The 19794-nt window shown below is 42.1% G+C and overlaps 1 protein-coding gene across 1 annotated transcript in view; it reads right to left on the bottom strand.

Moving 5' to 3' along the window:
* The window catches only part of SLC9A9 (solute carrier family 9 member A9), a 536019-nt gene that overhangs the window by 98793 nt on the left and 417432 nt on the right, over nt 1-19794 (bottom strand). Inside the window, exons 13-14 of the mRNA XM_059920157.1 lie at nt 13134-13185; nt 1564-1643 (exon numbers count right to left, since the gene is read on the bottom strand). Of these exons, the coding sequence (XP_059776140.1) occupies nt 1564-1643; nt 13134-13185 (132 nt within the window). The remainder of the gene's footprint in view (nt 1-1563; nt 1644-13133; nt 13186-19794) is intronic.

The following is a 19794-nucleotide window of genomic DNA, read 5'->3' as shown; positions in this document are numbered from 1 at the left end:
GAATTGAGTTGAGTTGTAGGACACTGACCTGGCGCATTGCCAGGTCTTACGGTACATCTTGTCATAACCAAGCAGCCTTTATATGTACTCTTTAGCCACATTTTTATAACTTCTTACAAATTTGGTTATCAGATATTTTAAGCAATGGCAGGAGAAAACTGTGTTTCCAGAAGAGAAACAAACTGGAACATAAACCAACGTAACCTGCTAAGAACTGGCTTCCCTCAGAGAGACCAGTGACTGGTTAATGAGGTACCAGAACCTCCAAGAGGCAGTTAATGGCCAAGATGGACCACTTTTAGAGTGATGGTAACCTACACTGTCCATGAAAGCTCAAGATCGAGTGAGGCAAGGTATTTGCCCATAGATAACAGAAGTATGGAAAAGCAAAACTGTAGCCTCAAAAAGCCTCTACCTTCCACATCTCATTTCATAATTCTTGGAATGTTCTACTTTTTCAGAATTGCTTTCTAATTTTAACCTTGTTTTACTTTTGCTTATCTCTGCAATCTTCAATTGGCTTCTCTTCACTTCACTCTTACTTATTTTTTTTTTCTACAGTCATTCCTCAAATTTGCTTTCCTTTCCTTCCTGCTGTGAATTTCCTGTATTTCTCTTGCTTCTTCTCCCCTTTCCATTTTTACCTCTTCTTCATCTTATTCTTTGAATTTCTTTCCCCTGTGCTTAATTCTTCTTCCTTTCCCTCTGATCTGTTGTGGCTTTAATCATTGCTGAGCTGCTTTAAAATCACCCAGTGACTGACATTTTCTCCCTGAAAGGAGAGGGATTTGTGACTGTGGAAAACTAACTACAAAGACCCAACACATTCAATTTTCAGCACAGTTCTTTCCTTTCTTCTGTGGTGCTTTTGCCTGGGATTAGAGGTGGACCGCCTACTGCAACTCACAATGGCAAAGCCCTTCAGGCCTGACTTCTCAGCTCTGTGAGTCGCATGGCAAGGTGTGTCTGAGCCACTATGTTTACACTGATTGCTAGAATTTTAAAATTGCCCGTCACTAGAAAAAGCTTACTCAAGTGTTTCCTGGAAAACAAAGTAGTATTATTTCACAACGTGATGACCAGACTTATTCTTCTCCTTGGACTATTCGTCCTCCCTCCCCCCTCCCCCTTCATTTTTTTACAGCATGATACAAAAACAGACAAATGTGTTCCTGGCAGAAGGGTGAAGGAGCTTTGTCACCCTGGCCGACTCCACCAGAAGTAAGATTTTTACAAAGGGACGAACAGTAAAATTAGTAAAATAGATCAATTTTTCAGGACTCTATGATTTTATCATAGGGCATTAGGAAATAGTAGATTGCCACGAACACACCAAATTCATTTGCCTCTGAGAGATTTCACTTTAGCTCTTTGTAACACTTAAGTATGGACTACACAGCTTTTTACGTTTTGAAATCATTCTTTTGGCTAAATTGGCTCGTGAATTCACTTTACCTTTCTGTGTTTCTTGAAGAGCAGGAGAGCATACCTCAATGGTTAAGTGCTCGAAGCCAGTGTATGTCATGTAGCAGGACCTGGGAGGTTATCATTATCAAAGGATACTTGTGGTCAAAGCTGTACCACATTCTGAAGAGACAGGCACTCTCTGTTTTTGTCGTGCTTTTGCCAGAGTTGTTTGCTTCCTAGGGAGAGAAAACAGAAAAAGGCATTGGATAAATGATCACTATAATTATTGATATATAATATCAACATTAATATATAGTATGTATATAATATTAATATATTTTAACTATAAAAATATGTGTCAAGCCAAATTAAACTTAACCGCTTTTAAAAAATCTTTCCAGATACAGGTATTTTCATCTAAATGCTGAACCTGCTGCCAAGCAGATTAGCTCATGGATCTTGCCATAGGGGTGACGTTCTTGTGGCACAATTCAACGTTGACTTTTTTTCAAAATTCCTATTTTATTAAACAGCTAAGAAATGCCACTTTGTTGACACCAGCGAACATGATATTTCTGTCAGATTGCTGTTGTGGGAATTTTGCAGTTACTTCTGTCAGATTTGGATGGTATTTATTTATGATTTACCAAAAGGTCAAGACTATAGGGATAACAGTCTAATAATTGTTAAACTAGTTTTCATTCATTTTATTTTTGATAGATCACTAGCAAAGCCTATGGTTAATTTTTGATATCTTCCCCCTTCGATTCTTAAGTTTTGAAATAGATATTCCGGTTAAGAAGCCTGGACTAATTTAATAACTGAATGAATGTGTTTGTCTCCCCCTGACCCCATGTTCACTCTCTCTTTTTTTTTTCCCTCAAAGGACCACAGTGGGAGGGAGGAAGAAAAGGACAAAAGAGAAAGCATTTGATAGGCGTTTATGTAACAGTAGAGGATGAAAATGTGAGAAAAAGGGAAAAAGGTGAAAAATTTTTGTGAACTTTAGGTAGATGATAATGAACATTGCAATGTGGTATGAAGGAGATTCAGTGACATTTTTACCTCTTCTGTGTATCTCATTTTGCATATTAAGAGAATTCCAGACTTCAATCAGTTGTAATTATCTTCATCATTAAAAGCATTTATATCTTAACATGGACTTCATTGCTTTGTTTGGGCCCTCGGTTTCCAGCCCAAATTGTATCAGGAGTTCACAGTCCAGTAATAATGTGAACATTCTCAAGAAATCATGAGGCATGGAAGACAGTGAGAAACCACTGGCTGCTCCAAAGCTAGCCCTTAGTTGAACCCAAGTTGATTTACTTTACTTTGTTTATTTACTTTTTTGCCCCTTTCCAGACAGTTCCACTGATGGTTCATGATAAATAACTGAACACAAAAGGCTGTATTCTGCTCTCTGAAACACATGTAAAAGCAGATGCTGCACTCCCATGCCCCACAAACAAAAGGGGAATACAAGAATGCTAAGTGTGGTCCCTCCCTTTCTAGGCAGCATTTATCCTTTGTCTAAAATGGTTGAAGCAGACACTCAACAATAAAATGAAAACCCAAACTGGCAGCCCTTCTCATTGGTTGTTTTAAGATCTCTGATTTCCAACACTGAACAGTTTCCTAAAAGGCGTTCCTTAGTGTGCCACTGTTTTACGTGATGTTGATGGAAATTCTGTGTCGATTGTTCAGGAAAGGATGGGTTTGAGAGTGTTAACCAGGTTTGTTATATTCAGAAATTTTTGGAATCTTTCATTTGTAAGTGAGCGTTGTAAATCTTTGAGAGGGAAGCCTTTCTCAAACTTACCTGGTCATGGACCACAGGCCCCATTCCCAAGTCCCACAGTGGGACATCTGTGATCTTTTCATGGATGTCAGAGTTTCATAGATCTGTTTTCTGATAGACCCAGAGTGCCATGCCCTGTTATCTAGAGCTAGAATGTACCCATCGCATTTCCACAAAAGGGAAACCAAGGTGTCCAGTTCAATTTCCATCCTTCCCTGAACCTTTCTCTAGCTATTTCTACCCCAAGAAAGGTGTCAGATTTGCAAAGTCACTGCTATACTTAGTGTTTTCTTCATCATCTTGCAACATTTGCAAGTTGTTTCTGAGTCACTGTCTCTCAAACAGGTCAGCACGTTGGGGCTCATCTGGCAGAGTAAAACTGTTATCCCTAAACTAAACGAGGTAGTAAAGCTCTGGGCTAGCCCTGGGGAGTTCTCTCTCTCTTTTCTTTTCTCTTCTTTTCTTTTTTCTTTTCTTAAGAACAATAAGGAGTTACAAATTTTATCCATCCAGAGGCACAGGTAATTTTGATAGCTGACAATATCTACTGATGACAAGATAGTCATTGAAGAAAATTGATAGAAAGGAGTGTAAGCAAATTCCTGTTTTTTTGTTTGGCTGTTTGTTTCTAAGTTAAGGTGGGCTGTGTAGTGTTGAGCTTGGCTGGCAGTCAGGGGCCCAGGATTCTAGCACCCACTCCACAGCAGCCCAGCTGAATGACATTTGTAATAATATTCCCCAGCTATGGAATGCTCTTTCATTCCTAGGCAATGTGCTGGTCACATTATCCAGTCACTAACTTTTTCAGTCATTGTTTTTCAATTTTCACAACAAACCCTCAAGGTAGGTTGCGTTATACCTATTTTACAGGTGAGGACCTAGAGAGGCCCAGAGAAGGGAAGAGATGAGTCCAAAGTCACACAGCTAGCAAGCTACAGAGCTGGAATTTGAACGTAGGACTAAAGGACTCCAAAGATGATGTTCTTTCTGCTGGTATCTCACTCAGCCTTTGAACTTTGGAAAGCACACACACTGTATGATATTTGGGCTATTTGGGCTGCAGTTTCCTCATCTGTAAAATGAATTGAGGGAATTGGATTGGCTGGTCTCTGAGGTCCTAATCATATGGAAAATACTGTTTTTTCATTAATGACAACAACAACAATAACAGCTGGTACTTCTTGAATAGATGCCATGTGCCAGAAACTGTTCTAAGTGCTTTTCATATATTATTATTCCCATTTTACAGATGAGGAAACTGAGGCAACTGGCGCACAGAGAGGTTTCCAAGCACACTTGTGGCCTCTCAGCAGCAGCCATGATTCCTGTCATCTAGGTGGGTGTAAGTGAAGAGCCAACTAGGGCAAATGGGTATCTGACTAGCAGATGAGGTCAGGATACTGAAGGTTGAGATGCAGCAGCTATATATCCCCCCAAACCTAATGAAAATGCATGGCTCCCCTCAGCTGGGTGAACACTGATGGGTTGGAAAATGTCCCTGTAGAAACTTAACTTCAGTGTTAGAAATTTCTCTAGACTCCTAAATACTGGTTTCAGGGATTTCTCAAGGTCTTGGAAACCCTCCCTGCCTTTCACTCCCTTTTTCCTCTCCTTTTTATTTTATTTCCTGAGGGGAATATATCAGAACTTACAGGCACTCCCGAAAGAGCTTATACTCTATTTCTGGGAAATCTTCCAAGGTTATTTTTTTGCCAGCTGATGAGAGCAACACATACTAGGTAGCATTTTGGAAAAAGTGTTAACACTTGCAATCTATTTTTCAAACTTTAATTTACTTGGGATACTGGAGATGTTATTCATTTCACAGCTTTGTAGAGAAATAAACTGGGTTCCAATTAGAATGAAACATAGAAAATGTTTTTCCAGGTAAGGGAAATACCATGGATGACCCAGCATTGACTTTTCTGCTGATCTGAGATAAAATGTTCAGTGTATGTCTTAAATATCTGTTGGCCCAGTTCTGGATCCATTCATTTATTTCTCTGAAGTTATTGATGACTTAATAACTCGGTTATGAAAGGCCATCAATAAATGAGTAGAAATAAATGAGTTAGTCCACTGTGTGCTCTGCTTGTTCACTGGGGGCTGAAGATAAATGTGCCAAGGGAAGGCCAGCCTTTGCAGTCACCCTGGAACAGGGAAGATACCCAATGAGGCAGCGCAGAGGGCAAGCCCCTGGGAGGGCCCAGATGGGCAGAGGACAGCAGGTAGCCTCAATTTACCTGGATTATTCTGAAGCAGAGATCAGATCACACCCGAGGACAATGGATATAAGCAGTCATCAGAAGAAGAATCTGGAACTTGGTGATAGTCTCTTTATTGCTAGCAATATGTCTTCTGTTTTGAGTTCTTTGATGCCAGAGGGGCAGTGGCATGCACGTTGGAACAAGCAGAGGATCCAGAAACTAAAGACCAAGATCTGAGTTCTGACTCTCTACTGTCTACCATTTAATAATAACAATACACTTTCCAGATCTGAGCCTCATGTTTCACAGCTGTAAATGGGAACTGGAGGTCCAAGGGCATTGAATGTTAGCTTTTATTTGCCCTTGCTACTTCTAAGAAGCAGAGTGTTTGATATATGTGTAATTTCTGTTTCCTTTATTATCCTCCATTTCTGGGAAAATGTAAAAATGACTGGGGCATTTGCTATCTTTCCTTTTTCTCCTTAAACAAGGGAATAGATCAGAGGTTGGGAAGTGGCTGAGCACAATAAGGAGTGAGCAGTTGTCTTTTAAGTGACCCCTCTAGCACCACCCTAGACAGGGAGCAACAGGAAAATTAGGAAGGTACTCTTTGTTTTATGCTTATTTGGATCCCTGAGAGAAAACAAAGGTTCTGGCCAGAAATCTTTAAAAAAGAGACACTGGAGCAAGAGGGGATTGTTTGCTGTATTAACCTTAATGAAAAAGAACTAAGCAAATGTAAATACATTCCTCTATCAATATTCAAATCAGGGGCCTTTGCTAAGTGAACCGGAGGAACTCTGCTCTGGGCTAGTCATATGGGATTACTCCTCACTTCAGGGGCATTCAATGGATTAAGAGAGAGAAGATTTTCCTTTCTATTTCTAAGATTTCATATTCAATACTAATGTCAGTGGAGGTTGTACAGAATGATGACAAAGACAGATAATTATCATAACAAATCTGTAGAGTTCCTTACGGGTTCCAGAGCACTTTTTCAAGCAGTAAGTGTGAATGGGATTTGACAGCAGTACTTTTGCCTTGCCATCTCCCAGTGTGGAATGTATTCATGTAATAATTTCAAGTTTACTGCCTTGCTTTACTGATTACCAAGGAGAAGACAGGATTCTCTGTCCCTAAAGAGAACGATTTCTGGATTCTGAAGAAGGGGGACATGATACAGTTGAGAGTCAATAGGAAATCTTTTTCAAATTTATGTTTTAAAAGGTAAAATTAACTCTTAGCCTCCACATAGAGAGTACTTTATACAAATATTTTCACCTTCCTCACACTACGATAAATTCATAAACGTTCCCAAGAAGGTATAGTCACAAAATACATGCTTAGGGAGAAAGAATGAAGGAAACAACTAGATAAGGATGGGTAAAAATGCCAAGAGGAAACGTAGACATCACAGATACACTACCAGATGGGCTAAACTCATGGTTTAGCTACCAAAAAAAAAAAAAAAGGTCTGCTTCAAATAACTTTGTCCGTACAAGAGATTCGGCTTAACCCAGGGAAAAATAAATTGTTTGGTTCAGGTAAATATAATATTTTGGTGATTTAAAAATGTATATTCACAAATTCTTTGGTACTTGTCCCTTTAAAAGATGGAGACTAATTTCCTTTCCTATTGAGTGTGGACGATACATAATGACTCATTTTTAATCAATGGAATGGGGCAGAAGGGATGGTGATATACAAAGCTAGGTCATAAAAAAACATTGTGGTTTCCTCCTTTCTGTCTGTGTTGAACCACTTGAGGGACGTTAGTTACCATATTGTGAGGACCCAAGTCACTCTATGAGAGATCCATGTGGTAAGGATCCGAGTCTCCCTGCCAACAGTCAGCAAGGCACTGAGGCCTCCTGCCAACATGGAAGTGAGCCTTTCAGACCCAGTCAAGCCTTCAGATGACTCTAGCTCTGGCTGACATCCTGACTGCAACGTCATGAGAGACCCTGAGCCAGAAACACTCAGCTAACTTGCTTTCAAATTCCTGACACTTAGAAACTGTGAGATAATAAACGTTGGTTATTTTAAGCCACTAAGTTTTGGGATAATTTGTTCAGCAGCAATAGAAGGCTGATACAATTACATATTGGAATTATAAGTTCTAGATGTAAAAGGCACTGGAGTAGAAAATGCACCTTGGAACAAGAAGATCCTAGTTCATGCTGTTCCCCAGTGACAGTGCCCCAAACCACAAACACCATAGCAAAGATAAGGGTTCTACATTTAGACTTGTGATTTGAGTATACAGTATTATATTTTTGTCTGAAAACAAAACAAAACAATGTTTCCCCCTACAAAACTACTTGCAAAATACATAATGGCTGATAAGAATAACTGGTATCATAAATACATGATAGAATTCAGATATTGGGCAACAGGCAGCAAAGGGCAAATGAGGTAAGCCCTATATTCTCTTTTCTTTCTGCCTGGAGGCCCTTTCCCAATTGTAGCCCAAGCAGCTAGAGTCCAAGCAGAGAACAATTCAAGCTGAGAGCCACAGTCTTACTGAGTTGAAGAACTACAAATTGGAGATTGGGTGTTATCGAAGTGGCTGGAATTTTGTTGTTGTTGTTGTTGTCTTGGGAAAGTTACTTTAATTCTTTGAACTTCAGTTTCAACATTTATAAAATGGGGTTTATAATATGTATCTCGACTGGTCAAGGTAAAGATTAAATGTGATTTTACATATGGCACCTAATTGCTAAATTGAGGCTACCATCTTCCTCCACTTCCTCTTCCTCATTATTATTTCTGTTTTCTAGAGCATGTAATTATAGAATCTGTAAATATAGATTCTATATTCTATTCCATATATATATATGGAATTTAGTCTTAAGCAGTAAAAATGTAGTGGGGAGGGTGTATACTTTTGGGTGTATAAGCCGTAAGTAAAACCAAAATAAATTCAGTGTTGGCCAAGGGAAAACCCAAGATACTTGCTCTGAAATAGTCATTTTATTTTTCTCAAAGTACTATTAGTTGCAATAACATAAAAAAACCTTCATCTGGGTCAGGTCAATTTTAGAGCTTACTGTTCTATTTCTGAAATATTTGTTGGTATAGCATGGAATTTACATTCTGTGAGGCCAGCTCCAACAGCATGGGGACATAGTATGGAAAAATATTGATAATTGTTAGATCTGAGGAACATATACGTGGGAATCTTTATTCTGTTTTCTATAGGTTTGTTAGCAGTATCTAGAAAATATTCACAAGGCAAAATTAAATTTTATTTAATGACTAGATGACCCTACCATCTGCTAATCTCTTTCCCTCTTGAACCTACTTACATTTCCAGCATTTAAGTATCAATTGTGCAGAAGAACACATACTTTTATTCTTCTCCAAATGAGCTCTTTCAGTTTTAAGGGTGTTTTAAGTTATGGTTTTCTGGGATTTGGCAAACAAGTCTTTGTTCACCTGACTCATACCCTCCGTATTTTTACAGACACTTTGTTGTATCCCTTCTTAGTGCTAGTCTTTCTGCTGGAGAAATCCTAATTCTTTTATTCTCCCTCTGCTCATTGAAGCTGCCCTTCTCTGGACCTTTCTCAGCTCTGCTTTGACTTTCTTGAGCTGTGGTGACCAGCACTTATCCACCCAGGTTACACACAAGCATAAATGACAACCAAAACCAGAATTCAATGAAGGGACTTCTCGAAGCAAAAATAAAAGTGGAAGTTAGCATTAAGAGAGCATATAGAGAAGCCAGCATAGTGTTCAAAATAAAATTATGTTGGAAAAGATGAAAATTAGCCTCACTGTCACAGTTGGCAGAGTCGGGGATGGAAGAAAAATGAGTTTTTAAAAAAGTTGATTCCATTACTTTTAAGTTCCAAACCTGCAAGTTTTTGCTGCCATCACACATAGAATGAAATCAAACGCACCACCGAGGCCAGTGACCTGGCCCCTCTCGGTCTCTCCTAATCCGCCTGCACTGGCTCCCACCTTGCTCACTGGGCTCCAGCCACACTGGCCTTCTCGCTGCGCGTGGAGCGCACCACAACCCACTGTGAGGCCAGGGCCTTCATCTTGCAGTTCCCTCTGGCTGGACTGTTTCCCCCCAGAGCCCACATACACATCTCACTTCTGCACATCGTTCAGGACTCTGATCAAATGCCACTTCTTCAGAGAGGCCTGCCCTGGCCAGCCATAGCCTCTCCTCCATTGTTCTCCATCCTTGTACCTGCTCTACTGTGCCCATTCTCTAAACATATAGTATGTAGCTGTTTACCTTTTTTGTTCCCAGGGTCCCCCATTAGAGCGTAAGCTCTGTGAGGGTGAAGACTTTGAATTGGTAACTGCTGCATCTTCCTCACACTTAGATTCGTGCCTGACACGGGTGGGTTGTATGAATGAATAAATGAATGAACGAATAGACGCACGCACACCAATTAGGAGTGGAAGTTCTAGAACCAGATTGTCTGGGTTCGAATTTCACTATGTGTCCTTTGGTACGTTATTTAGCTTCTCTGTATACAGTTTCCTTATTTAAAATACAAGCATAATAACAGTACCCACTCATAGGTTTATCTTGGAAGATAAATGAGTTAACACAGATAAAGTGCTTAGAACAGTGTTAACAACAAGAGTCGGTACTCCACAAATATTAGGCTGATCATGAAAAAGGGCAAGAAGGGAAAAAGAGAAGCAATCGTGGCAGCCCTTCTTCGGTAGCTGGAATTTTCTATTGAAAGATTAAGGTGGGCGTGGTGCTCCAGCGAGCCTCACCTTCTTTATGATGCCGGGCTGCCAAGGACACAGAATCAATGACAAGGAAAACTTCTTGTTGGGGCGAGGGTGGGGTGGTGGAATTTTGTCTCAGGGTTTTTTTTTGTTTTTTTTTTACATTTAAGAGACATAAAATCACAACTGCGATACCTTCCACTTCTCAAAGTGGCACATTTGCATAGACTATATATTTAAGGTTTAATACTTGCTTGTGGAACATCCTTTTTAAAGCTTCTGGGTCTGGTATGAGTAAGAATGTAACACCATTCACACTCTCAAGGTATTACAAGGCAAAAAGGAAAATTGTGACATTGCTGGTCAGTCACAGCCGCAAGCTCATATTTCCCAAAGGTTATTTTACTCTCCAGAAACAGAGAAAAAGGAAATTCCTTCAAAAATATGTACATGTCATTACATATGCTTATTATTGATTTTGATAGTATATGATCAGTAACTGCCACAATTATCTGAAAGTTTTAGCTTTTGGCAAGTAAGAATAGTCTTTATTTTCAGAAGTTGACCAGTGCAAAGATTATCCTATTTGTTAATGCAAGACCAATTTAATAAGTGCAAGCTGAGTGGAAAAATGCAATCCTCCTAAGAATTAGGTTTCTGGTCTGTAGTCAGAGCAACAGATGTTGATAATAAGCGAAGAGTTGTCAGGCAAAATGAGGGCCGACAGGTTCTTGACACATAGTTTGGAAAGTACCAAAAAACCCCCTCTGTCCAGGTCAAGTGGCAGCTGCATGGGCACTGTGGTTTGTTACTTCTGGCCTGAGCCCACCGTTTCCTGTACTTGACATTGAACATAAGAATTATTCCAAGGGTGGAAAAAACCTTTTTCTGAAACGTAGTTACCTCGGTAGTCAACCATCATGAATAAGAACACTTCCAGGACACTTTTTAAAAACAATAGCAGCAGAAGATCAGTAGGAACCATGTAAATTATGCCAAGATTAGTTAGATAACTCTTTATGTGTCCTCTACAGGAAGCCCCAAGTGAGAAATTGAGGCCTGTGAAGTTCTGTACAGCTTGAGGACAGAGTATAATTTTCCCCTCTAATTAAAGTAATTTAGTATATTACTGGTCACCATTTCCTTTCCCCCCCTTTGGTTACCAGAAAGCTTACTTGTGGTTCAACTTTAGCAAGTACGTAGGACCTTATGATCTGCTTATTCATGATTCTTTTTACTCCTCTGGTTTTGTTCCTGCTTTCATTAATTTTTTTAACTGAGTTTTAAAGTTCTTAAAAAATATTTTACTATTATTTTATCATATGTGGTGGTGTAGGCTGCTTCATCAAATCCTTCATGAGATAAGATGGTTTTAATGAAATTAATTAAGTTAGGTAGTTTTCATAAATATAATTCTAACAACCTGGAGAAGTAGACATTATTATCATTCACATTTTACAGTTAGGAAAATTGCAATTCAAAGATGAAAATACTTGCCCAAGATCCAAATACCATGTAGTTTTCACTGTACTATGTTGTACTATCTCATTTCTCTAATAACAACAACAACAAATACTTTTTACTGGTTTAAGTATCTTCAGGTAAGAGTAATTACTAAATTGACAATGGTACGAATGAGCTAAAATAAAGTACATTTAAATTACAAAAGAAAAAAGTTAAGCTAGCAGGTAACCTTACCAATAATTATATGTAATTGTAAAATATCAGGCAGTTAGAGGAAGATGAAGAATTTTCTTTGATGAATCTTCTTATTCTATCACTTTTCTTTTACAGAAAAAGATATAAGAGAAGGACAAAATTTAGATAAAAGTTCTACGTGAAAGTAGGAGAATGGATTAGTTGATCTATACGAGATTTATAAAATGCTTTGTGAAAATCTGTACCACCAGCCCTCCCTAAGGACTCATTACAGCCCACCAGTGTAAGGAGATGCTTTGATCCCCTTTCGAAGGTCACCACTCTGGCCCTAATCCCAGTACGCTGACACCCTGCTGGGCTCAGTCCTGCAGTTAAGTGTCTTTCCTGGGCAATAAAGTCTGTGAAAACAGCACCAGCATGGGCTTGGAACACATGTGACAAAAACATTCAAAGTACATATGAGCCAGGATCATTGCCAACTTCATTTTCCAGCCCTTTGTGTAGAGCATAGGCTCCTTCCCTCTTTACATGAACCAGGAAAGCAGCAGTATCTTCCCTGGCGGCACTAACCAGCTGTGCCTCATTGATGGGACTGTAGGAAACAACACCATGAAATAAAAGAGAGATGGATCCTCTTCAGATCCAGATATGATCAGGACACAATTCATTAAGCAGCACCGCTTATTTAAGATGTTATTCTCTCATGTCTGTCTACCTGCAATTTCAGCAAGAGGTGCAACGTTTCTACACAATTGTTTGCTTTATGTACTGAGTTAAAAATGACTAAAGCAAAATTGCCAATGACAGGTTTTACTCTGATGTTAGATTCAAGTCCAGAGTTTGCGGAGACTACACTTCCCTTACTCAAGGCGATAGCACATTGTTCTGAATAATTTTCCCTGAGGATTTTCAGGCTGTGCTTTTGCAGCTTTTCAATGTTTCTGTATTTCTGTATACCTGGACCTGATAAATGAGAAGTCATGCAGGAGAAGCAGGCCCATCTGTTGTGTGCCCAACGTGCATCGAACGTGCATCAAGTAAATTTCACTGAGATGACGGCGCTAGCAAGTTGCTGGGCAGGGATTTGAACTCCGGGCTGCCTGATTCCAAGAGCTGTGCTCTTGCTCCTACACTGCAGTTTCCAGGCTTCCTGCAGCCGCAAAGAAGGCACGAGTGTATGCTAGTTCTAAGCACTCTAGAGGTTATGCAAAGGTTATCGACACCCTGAAATCCTGCGTATTTTAGAGTCATCTGATTTATGTTATCTGCGGGGGCAGCCCCCTTTAGAATGAGCCTCCTGGCTATGGAACAGAAGATCTCATATCGCTGTACTCTATGCGTCGGCGTCGTTGACTTGCCTGGTGTGAAGAGGGCTCCTCCTTCTGATCTTCATCTGGGTCCACACCAACCCTGTTAAAGAGAACAGAGGACTGGTAAGGGCCTTGCTGCAGATGAGATGAGACAGCCTCTTGTGTCAGATCACCTGAACCAAAGACAATATGAATCAGAGGAAAGGTTCGGCAGAAAACCCTCCTACCTCTCCCTGAATCAAAAGAACTTCAAATAGATGTATGGCAAGAGGAGAACTTGTACAGCTGGGCCTCTGCACAGCTGGTGAGATGGGGCACCGACAGCTGTTCCCTGCTGCTGCCTTTCCCAGCAAAAGAGCCTGAGAACCTGGGATAGGAGCGCTCAGGAAAAGACCTCCATGGCCCCCAAAACAGGGATCCTAGAAGGAAGGCCACCTGCTCCTCCTGCAGGACTCACTGACAAAACTGCTCTGGGAATGTGGTGGCCCAGGCTGGAGGAGGCTCCCCAGGACAGAGAAAAAACAGATCCTTTGTCCAGATGCTCACGGAGGCTGGCAGCAGGGAGGATCCAGGTTTGTGGGGCCTGAGGCTTATACAATTTGGGGGGCTCTCTTTAAGCAAATTAGTACAAAAATACAAATAGAAAATTAGGGATGAAAGTGACTCTTTGAAGAGAAAGAGAAAATAAATTATAACACATTTCATAATTTTAAAATCTGGCAAATGCAACAGACATCTCCACATCTATAAAATACATAATATTCCAATTAATTTACTGCCCGACATACCTCTAAAATAACTTTTTCCTCCTAAGTTTTGCCTGCATGTTTTGTTACTCTCTTTATATGATATAATGATTTTGTACAAGAGAGAATAGGAGGACAAGGTAGTCTCTCCTCTAGCAAGAGTCATCACAATTATTAATAATTGGGAGGCATTAAAACATGGTTCCTTACACACAGACATGCTTGCTACGTGCAGCACTGCTAAAGGTTTATACCCCGAAAAGACAAGATTTCTGATTAATTTCACTTCACGCAATTCTCATCAACAATACCCCAGTACGCTTATCAGTGTATATGCTGCATCCCTGAATGTACGTATTCCTGAATTTCCGTTTTGACAGGGCATCAATGAGAACAGAATCCTCCACTTTGAATTGCACACATCTCATGACTGGAAGAATTTTCCACAGACTAGCTTCTGGCTCAGTGCATCTGAAGCCTTGTTTTTCCTCCACTACCCCCGGCCTTGTGAAGCCAGGCGCCATAGGACACGTTCATCTTCCATCCAGCCTCGTGACACGCTTCCTGTAAGCCGTCGCTGCAGAAGGCTGGCCAGCAGTGACTTGCCCTTGCACAGAAGTGACTGAAGACCACACAGCCTCGTCCCACTAAATGCAGACTAAATGCGCTCCCAATTCAGCTTCCCCTTGGTCGGACCCCACAGCTGCCCAGGGCCACTCCAGAGCCATCTGACCAGGCGAGAGGTATGACGGAGGGGAAACTGTAGTACAAAGAAACAGTGATCAAACCCAACAGTGGTTAAAATATATTCCTTTTGCAAATCTTACGAAAACATAGGACCATGGGAACACAATGCTGGGGCTCTTCCCAGGGCCTTGGAAGGGCCGGAGCACGTGAGGGCCTGGAGCTTGAACTTCCTCTGCTCCGGAGAGCGGGCCTCTGCCTGTGGTGGGCGGCATGGGTGCAGCGGGGTGCAGCTCAGGGCCTCAGCCACCTGGCTGGGGCTCCGCCAGAGCCTTTCCTGAGAACGTCACAATTTCTGGAGCTTTAGAGTCTTTCCTTCCACTCCGGCCCCTGTAAACACTTCTGCAGTGCCCTTGTTCTGGTCCCTAGACGGGGGGGAGGGGAGGCAGGTTAGAAGCTACCAGGCCTGCAGATGTGTTAGCGTGTGAAAGGAAAGCCAGGGTGGAGAGGTGGCTTGTTTAAAATACCTCTGATTCTTCAAAAATTAGTGTCCTCTGGGCATGAATAGCCCCTTTTCTCTAACCCAGAGGGTGAGATGGGCGGCTATTTATTGTGTGCTGAACCTTTTGGCCTTCAGGTAACTAGAAAGAGCCTCTGGTGGGGACTAACCTTTGATTTTCTTAGAGTAGAAAGAGCTATTTGATCTATTTCGTTGAAGTTGGAGGGAGAGAAGGACAGGAAGAGGGGGGGTGGAAAGGGGGTCAGGAAGGAGAAAGGAGGAGGGGGGAAGAAAGAGAAGAGCGAAGGGAGGGAGGGGGCGGTGTACGGATGGGGGGAGGAAGGAGGGGCAGGGGGGAGAGAAGACTGGGAGAGGTGAAGGGGGGAGGGTGGGAGGATAGAGAAGAAGAGAGGGGGAGGGAAAGGAGGAAAAGGTAGGGGAGAGAGAGTGGAGGGGAGTTAAGGCCCAGCCTCTCAAGGTGGGTCTACACAGTGACCTTGGGGTATGGGTGGCCTGAGTCCAACCTCTATGAACAGTGGGGTCCCAGTTGGAGGCACCCTGGTCCCCTTTCTCGTGGGGCTGGGCCACCTTTAAGCCTCTGGTGGGTCTGAGCTCTCTGGCGGAGGCTGGGAGCCCCTAGGGGCCTTTATTACTGAGCCCTAACCCCTTTCCCAACCCCAGGAGCTACAGGCACCCATGCAGGCTGTGAATTGAACTGAGGGTCCTGAAGTTCCCACTGCTGCATTTGCTTAGGGACTTTTTCTTTTTTTTAGTCCTCTGTCTAGAAAACTGGAGAGAACAGAAATCAAATTTCACAAGAAACCCAACATTTAAAGTTTGAGGCAGCACTGAGGCCTTCCTCCCCAGCAGCAGTCATAGCAGACATTTCTAGTTTCAATTATTCTAGAAGCCAGATGGAGCGGACGAACGATAGCAGTGGATTAAGTGCTTCAGTTTTTATGTGGGACTCGGTGAAAAGCATCTCAGGGGCCCGAGAGATCGGCTCTTTTCCTCGGAGCAAGAATACCTCTCCTCCCTCCTCCCGTTTCAGCAAAGCTCAGGGTCTGCTCCTGGGGTCAGGCCTGCAGCCCTCTTGCCTAGAGCAGACTAAACATCTCAAGACCCTTGAGGAAAGAGAGACTCCGTGTGAGTTATTCCCTCCTGGGGCAGCTTGTGGGGAACAAAGCAGATGTGGTCCCTGCCCTCATAGGGCATACGGTTAAGTAGGTTTAAATAGAAAAATCTGAAAAGTTTATTATAATTTTTTTGGTTTTATTTTTTTAATTAATTTTTATTGGAGCATAGTTGCTTTACAATGTTGTGTTAGTTTCTACTGTACAGCAAAGTGAATCAGCCATACATATACATATATCCCCTCCCTTTTGGATTTCCTTCCCATTTAAGTCACCAAAGTGCATTAAGTAGAGCTCCCTGTGCTATACAGTAGGTTCTCATTAGTTCTCTACTTTATACATAGTATCAATAGTGTATATGTGTCAATCCCAATCTCCCAATTCCTCCCACCCCCCCTTCCTCCCTTAACCCCTTGGTATCCATACATTTGTTCTCTATGCTATTATAATTGAGGTGCTATGAAGGAAAGGCACCTAAGAATGATGCCTTCTTTCTCTTATGATTTTGCCTCCTTTTCAGAGCAATCTTGCTAAAATATATTACCTGGGCCCCTGCTTCCTTAAACAGAGTGTGATGGGGCTACTCGGAACTTTACTGGAGGTTTCAGTATCGCCACTGGCCCCATAAAATCTAACACTCACTTTTTATAATGATTTCCAAGAGGTATGTGAACCTCTTTATGCCTAGATTAAATGGTCCCTGGCTACTATTCTTTTTCTTTTTGAAATTCTTGTATCTGCCATTTAGATTGCCTTGATTTCCTACCTGCAACAATATGTTAGAATATTGTCTCTATGCTTGCCCCCTACTTTTTTTTTTTTAACATCTTTATTGGAGTATAATTGCTTTACAATCGTGTGTTAGTTTCTGCTGTATAAAAAAGTGAATCAGCTATACGTATACATACATCCCCATATCTCCTCGCTCTTGCATCTCCCTCCCATCCTCCCTACCCCACCCCTCTAGGTGGTCACAAAGCACCGAGCTGATCTCCCTGTGTTATGCGGCTGCTTCCCACTAGCTATCTATTTTACATTTGGTAGTGTATGTATGTCCATGCCACTCTCTCACTTCGTCCCAGCTTACCCTTCCCCCTCCTCGTGTCCTCAGGTCCATTCTCTACGTCTGCATCTTTATTTCTGTCCTGCCCCTAGGTTCTTCAGAACTATTTTTTTTTTTTTAGATTCCATATATATGTGTTAGGATACGGTATTTGTTTTTCTCTTTCTGACTTACTTCACTCTGTATGACAGACTCTAGGTCCATCCACCTCACTGCAAACAACTCAATTTCGTTTCTTTTAATGGCTGAGTAATAATCCATTGTATATATGTGCCACATCTTCTTTATCCATTTATCTGTCGATGGACACTTAGGTTGCTTCCATGTCCTGGCTATTGTAAATAGAGCTGCAATGAACATTGTGGTACATGTCTCTTTTTGAATTATGGTTTTCTCAGGGTATATGCCAAATAGTGGGATTGCTGGGTCGTATGGTAGTTCTATTTTTAGTTTTTTAAGGAACCTCCATACTGTTCTCCATAGTGGCTGTATCAATTTACATCCGCACCAACAGTGCAAGAGGGTTCCCTTTTCTCCACATCCTCTCCAGCATTTGTTGTTTGTAGATTTTTTGTTGATGGCCATTCTGACTGGTGTGAGGTGATACCTCATTGTGGTTTTGATTTGCATTTCTCTAATGATTAGTGATGTTGAGCATCCTTTCATGTATTTGTTGGCAATCTGTATATCTTCTTTGGAGAAATGTCTGTTTAGGTCTTCTGCCCATTTTTGGATTGTCACCCCCTACTTTTTAATTTAGTGTGGGACTGATAGCCTGCGAGTCAAATTTAGTACATTTTTTTTCTTTTCAAATTTATAATACACACACACATATGTAACAAAATAATACAATTGAAACATTACAGAAGGGCTTACAAGAAAACACAGTAGTCTCCTGCCACACCCTGCACACCCACAGACCGACTCCCGTCTTCTGAGGGAAATTGTCTGCCTTTTCTCCATTGTGATGTATAAACTGGCATCAGCATGCGTGGCACATTCACACAGCATCCCCAGGGTTAAGGAAACGCGCCAGCTGCGTCTATATCTCTTACTCTCCTCTTCAAGAAAGCAAGTCAGAGTGTGAAAGTAACCCCCTAAAGGGTTAACCTTGAATCCACTCACTTTTATGCATAAGAGATCATTTACACACTGTGGGGTCTTGAGAGATTATTAGAAAGAAGACACAATGAACCCTGGCACGTGGCACCACAGGTGTATACATACAGCAGCTCCCAAGGCGAGACCACAGGTGTATGGGATGTAGTGCACCCTCCTTAGGTGTTATCCAAGGCTCTTCGGCACCTTTCCCACAGCCTCGTACCACCCTTTCTGCTCATCTGATCTAGACGCAGTGTTCCAGGGCCGGTCAATGGACCTGTCCTTGTTTCTGAGCCTCAGTACCCAATCGGGCCCCTGAGCTGTGGTCCTGCCTGGATCAGTGCCTCTTCCATCGACTGAATCCCCTCTCTCCAAACTCTAGTTGGTGGTTGGGCCATGCTGGCCATCACTGGCCGTCTGTGATGCCCCGCCTCCTTTCCTGAACTTCCCTCTCCTGCCCTTCCTCTCCGGATCACCACCGTGGACCATCCGTTTTGTTGCCCTAACTTGGTTCAGATGCCCCATCACTTAACGCGTTCACTGACTTGGACGGCAAGTAGCCATACGCCTTCGACTCCGTTCTCCGCTTCCCGGCAGAACCCCTTCCGGGGTGTCTGTGATTGTCCTGCTGTGTCCCTGGCCCACCCTGTGTTCACCTCTCTGGTGCCAGCCAGCCGAGTGGGGCTAGCCAGCGCTCTTCAGGATATGCCAGCCCTGGCTGCAATCCCAACACTCAGGATCACCCTGTGGTTGTTGAGGGGTGAGTGAAAGAGCCTCTCACTACTGTGTGACCCGCATCACTCACTGCCTTGGTTTCCTTGTGAGTACAATGGGGATAATGACAGAACCTGCTTCCTATAGTTGTGGCGAGGATTAAATGAGAAAATACAAGTAGGGCCTGGTACCCACTGAGCTCTCAAGACACGTGAGCAGCTGTTGTCCATGCTATTATTTGTATTATTATCAGTACTTTTTTTTAAATCAATGGGGCCAGAGCTCAGTACTGCCATGCTCACTGCTCAACCCTTCTAGTTCCTGGTTCTGCACTGGGCCACCCTTGGGTATAAACTAACAGTTACAGCTGAGCCATAGGCAGTGGCCAGTGCACAGCAGGAATTTCCAGTTTCACAGTAAAACATCATTTCTATTTACAGAGGGCCAAGCTCTCCAGATTGGAATTCATTTACAATTTACTGGTAGGCTAGGGAGGTAAGAGGGCAACAAAGAAGGAAAGGAAGGTGTCTAGAGAGCAAGGGGAAGGAAGGAAAGCGTAGAACTGAGCAGAAAGGAGCAAAGAGAAGGCAGGTGCAAAGGAAACAGTATCTTACTATAAAGAATAGGTACGGGTGGTGGATAAATAACCACAAAGGTGCATGCAACTTTAGAAAGGGAAGCCAAGGGTACGTGGAGGAACAACCGCACAGCCCAGGAAAATCTCTAAAAATATAGAGAATTGAAGAGACAGTAAAGGATTAAAAAGCAA

Source organism: Balaenoptera ricei, chromosome 4 (assembly GCF_028023285.1).
Source record: "Balaenoptera ricei isolate mBalRic1 chromosome 4, mBalRic1.hap2, whole genome shotgun sequence".
NCBI lineage: Eukaryota > Metazoa > Chordata > Mammalia > Artiodactyla > Balaenopteridae > Balaenoptera > Balaenoptera ricei.
Note: the sequence above shows the minus strand (reverse complement) of the source record. Positions and strands in the feature narration are given on the sequence as shown.